The sequence below is a fragment of the Gobio gobio genome (genome assembly GCF_949357685.1).
Source record: "Gobio gobio genome assembly, chromosome: 22".
Classification (NCBI taxonomy): Eukaryota; Metazoa; Chordata; class Actinopteri; order Cypriniformes; family Gobionidae; genus Gobio; species Gobio gobio.
In genome coordinates this window covers 32,657,425-32,661,545 of record NC_137118.1, presented here as the reverse complement: position 1 = coordinate 32,661,545, position 4,121 = coordinate 32,657,425, and the positions used below count along the sequence as shown (strand labels likewise).

General features: G+C 35.7%; 1 protein-coding gene across 1 annotated transcript; it reads right to left on the bottom strand.

Moving 5' to 3' along the window:
• Positions 1 to 288: 288 nt before the first annotated feature.
• On the bottom strand, positions 289 to 1,110 carry LOC307118398 (uncharacterized protein; the record flags this gene model as incomplete). The annotated part of the gene is made up of 4 exons (XM_079804007.1): positions 289 to 512; positions 596 to 694; positions 784 to 878; positions 983 to 1,110. The coding sequence occupies 4 exons, from the start codon at positions 1,108 to 1,110 to the stop codon at positions 289 to 291; spliced, it is 546 nt and encodes a 181-aa protein (XP_079660133.1).
• Positions 1,111 to 4,121: the final 3,011 nt, after the last annotated feature.

The window sequence follows — 4,121 nt, the reverse complement described above, 5'->3', positions numbered from 1 at the left end:
AAAAGAAAAATCCCTCGTGATTGGTTGGCAGATCACTGCAAACCAATCATTATTGGTCCCCCTGGCTCATTATAAATGTAAACCCCAATAATAATAATAAATATATAATTTATGTTGTAATAATTTGTTTCATATTAATGTTATTGTGCTATGAAGTATTCATACCATCAAGGAATATATGGGAAAATTATACGGACCGTGCCGTTTATTCAAACAAGGGGCTTCATTTATAAGCATACAGCTGTTCATTCAAAGAAATGGCTTCATTTATAAAACACAGCGGTTTACTCAAAGAAAGAGCTTTATTGTTAAACACACAACTATGTACAGTGCAGCAGTAATGTCTCGTAATGTAATGTAAAGTTCGTCGAGCTCCAGGCTGCGAGAGCGCGGTGGCCGCACAATCCATCCAGACACCCCGTCAACAAAGCCGTCTTCCTCGTCAAACATGAGTTCAATGGTCGCGGACTTCCAAACGTCCACCTCATCCAGCACACTCTCGCTTCCAGCAACTGTAATACAATCCATAAAGACAATAAGCAACCTGAAAAATACTCACATTGACAAAAAACGGATCTAATATAATAAATCTTACCCTTTTTCTTCTTGATCGACTCCGAGCTAAACTTCGCAGTTTCAGGTTGTTTGTATCTGAAGCTCCGGCGTGTCGATTCATAATACGTCTTACAGGCAGCTGGAAAACAATTACATGAGACTGGTATTAATAAAAACAGTCACGGTAAAATTAAACAAGGAATGAGAAACACATTAGAAGTTACTTACACACAATTTCGTCATGATCAGCGGTTAAATCTGGACTCGCGGAAATCGCTCCAAGCGGATAAGAGCTCACGGCTTCGTTATGAGGCGAGGATAGTCTGTGTAAACAAAATGTGCAGTTTTAAGCTCGGATCTATTAACGCATCCATTTCCTTATACAGCTGAATAAAAGCATATTCTTTAAATCGTAACGTTACATTACCCATGCTGTGGTTCATAGCGCCTGCAGTTTGCCTCAGAGTTATGAAGACGAAGACAGCCTCCTGAAAATGAGTCCAAAAAGTTCGTCGCGTCCATGCAGAGATTGAGTTGAAGACGGTGTCCTGTCATTGTTGATCACGAAAAAGGAAAGCAGCAAAAAACATAAAAAAATAGTTTACTTCTACGCGTCATGGCCATGACCTCGACCTCGCACCTCATTGGACTAGGGCTCTGATATGGAACGCGCCCGGGGCCAAATCTCTTTATACGAAACGCGTGACTTATGATCGTTTCAACCTTCAACACGCCCTGTTTTCCGCTTCACGCACAGTTTTAACATGTTAAGAAGACACATTTGAACGTGTTTCTTAACGCGCACATTCTGTACATGTCGAAGTGTAATATTTTTTTTTTAAAAGCAGACTTACCTTTAGATGTAGCCTAGGCTACATACATATTAATATAAGATATTAATTAATTGCTTAACTGACTACTGTGCTAGAGTAAAGTAGCCTAATGTTACAATGTATATTAAGTAAATGCTTAATATTATACAATTATTATAATTTATCTATATGGGTTATTGTTTGTTTTTTAGGCTATATATAATTTCTAAAAGTATAGGCTAATTTACACAGCACATATTTATAACTGAAAACACACACAACTTTATTCACTTTCACATAATAATGTTTTTGTAATTTGGTGTTTAGTTTGTTGTATAGTTTGTTTATACTGTTCTGTCTCTGTTTTGTTTCCAGGAACATCTGATGAGTGCTATAATAAAACGACTTCATTATATTTAAAATATGTTTTGATATTCATTTTATTTATATTATTAATATTTTATTTACCCATAAACGTGTCTTTAGGAAGCCATAAATTATAGAGACAAGAATAACTTTTGCCATTTAAATGCCACATTTATTTACTGAGGACCCATACAGCCAATGATCATGTGTGAAAACACATACATAAATTGATCACTTAGAAATCAAAACTAAGGTTTGAGAAAGAAAGAATATGCATACAACAAAATATATTGTTTCATAGCAGCTTCAGTAACAAGAAAGAATATGCATACAACAAAATATATTGTTTCATAGCAGCTTCAGTAACAAGTTCAAAACAAATTCTGCTGTAAACCGGCTCTAACAAGCCAATATAGTGTCAATATTCAGCTCAAGTGACTTCAGTGTTGATTCAGTTCAGTTGATTTCAGTTCAACTGTAAATTCCTCAGTTGTGCATTGTGTGTAGTTAGACATATGCAAAAACAACATTTTTGGAAATAGTTAAAATAGTTTTGCACAAAGTGTTGCTTTTGCAAGAGATGTCTGATGTTTTGTGTGTAGAGTTACAAGAAATGGAGCCATATTTTCAGAAATTGTGTGTAAGCAATTAGATAAAACTGTAAATGAATCCAGTTTATTTTAGTTCAGGACTCATAGTCCAGGTGTTAGTAATCTGTGCTTAATCTTTGTTCCAGGCAACAATTTTTTAACTCACGATTAAATAGATTAAGGCCTACTCTTGGCATAATTTAAACCCTGTCCAGGAAACCACCTCTTGAAAATCTGCATTGATAATTCATAAAATGTGGTGTGAGCTCAATTTAAATGACAATTACAGAAAAACACAATCTGACTTAACTATAAACAAACAAACTTGTACTTTTCACATTTATGATTAATAGCCATTTAAAAAATCATTCACAGTGCAGGGTGGAAAAATTAATGTTGGTATGTAAACTGTATGCTTTACTTGATTTATTTGTGTGCTTTGGTTCATTGTCTTGTTGCATCACATAACCTCTCTAAAGGTTGAAGACATGAACTGCTGTCCTGTATTTTTTTATTTTTTTTACATAACATTGATTATTGCTAATGACATAGTAATTAGAGTAATTAATCTACACTGTGAGCCCGGACAAGTTGAATCTACTTAAAAAATTGGAGCAAACTGGTTGCCCTAAAAATTTAGTAATGTGTACTAAAACGAGTACATTTAACTTAAATTTAAGTTAACATTTTAACTTAAACTTTAAACTTGTTTTAGTCAAAAAAATTCAGAACCTAGATAAAACTCCCCCTGCTGCTACTCTGATTTGCATTTGTGTAGCTCACAGCATCTTCATTTACATGATAAAGCCTCCCCTAGAATTAAGGGGAGGGGGGGTCATGGGGGGACAACTGCCAAGCAAGGCCCACGTCAATTTCCGACAATTTACGGCAGTTTTCGGTGTTGCCTGCAAATTGCCGTGCACAGTCGTAAACCTGAAGTTTCACGGCAATCTACAGTGTCACATACTGACGAAAATCCCACTTTTCATGCAGTGGGATTTCAAACCTCAAAACGCCCCCTTTTTGCAGCGTGTTTGTTCGCTTGCTAATCACCACTCAAACCACGCCCTCGGTATGACGCGTCGCAGGTGTATCTATTTAATTTGGTGAAAAAATATGATGCTAGATATATTATCTATCAACATGGAAGGACAATCACCTGCTGATAATAATACGAGAAAGAGAGCTCGGCGGTTTTGCGACCACTGCAACGAGAATGTTTCACATACACATTTTTATCGTCACAAAAAACTTTTTTTTCACAATGGAGCTTGGATTACAGCTGCGACAAATCATGAGTTGGAAGCGAGTGCATGTGATAAAGAACTTCATCCACCCGAAATGAGACCTGTGGACTTGGATGATGCTGGTATTCATTTGGGTAGGTTATTGAACATTTTTTGGAATGTAAAACCAAATGACAAGTAAAATAAGATAGTGATCATCAGCAGTTGGTTTATATCTTTACTGATGTCGTACAACATTAAACTGATGTTCATGTATTTGTCCATGATCTGCTTTGGTCAGAGTTAACACAAAATAAACGCTCAACTAATTTAGTGATTTGCTTGTTTTCAGAATGTAGTAAGTTTGTGGGGGGTTTTTTTGGTAATTTTTTTTTGTATAAGTCTTGTTAATACATTGTAACTTTTATTTATTGCAAATTTGGCCATCGCTGTATTTGCTGAACATTAATGCATGATGTGCCATTCATAAAAATAACTAAAGGTATTTGGATAAACCGTTATGAATGGCCCATTAACGTTTCTATGGCCCATCATGACCCATACAGGTGATG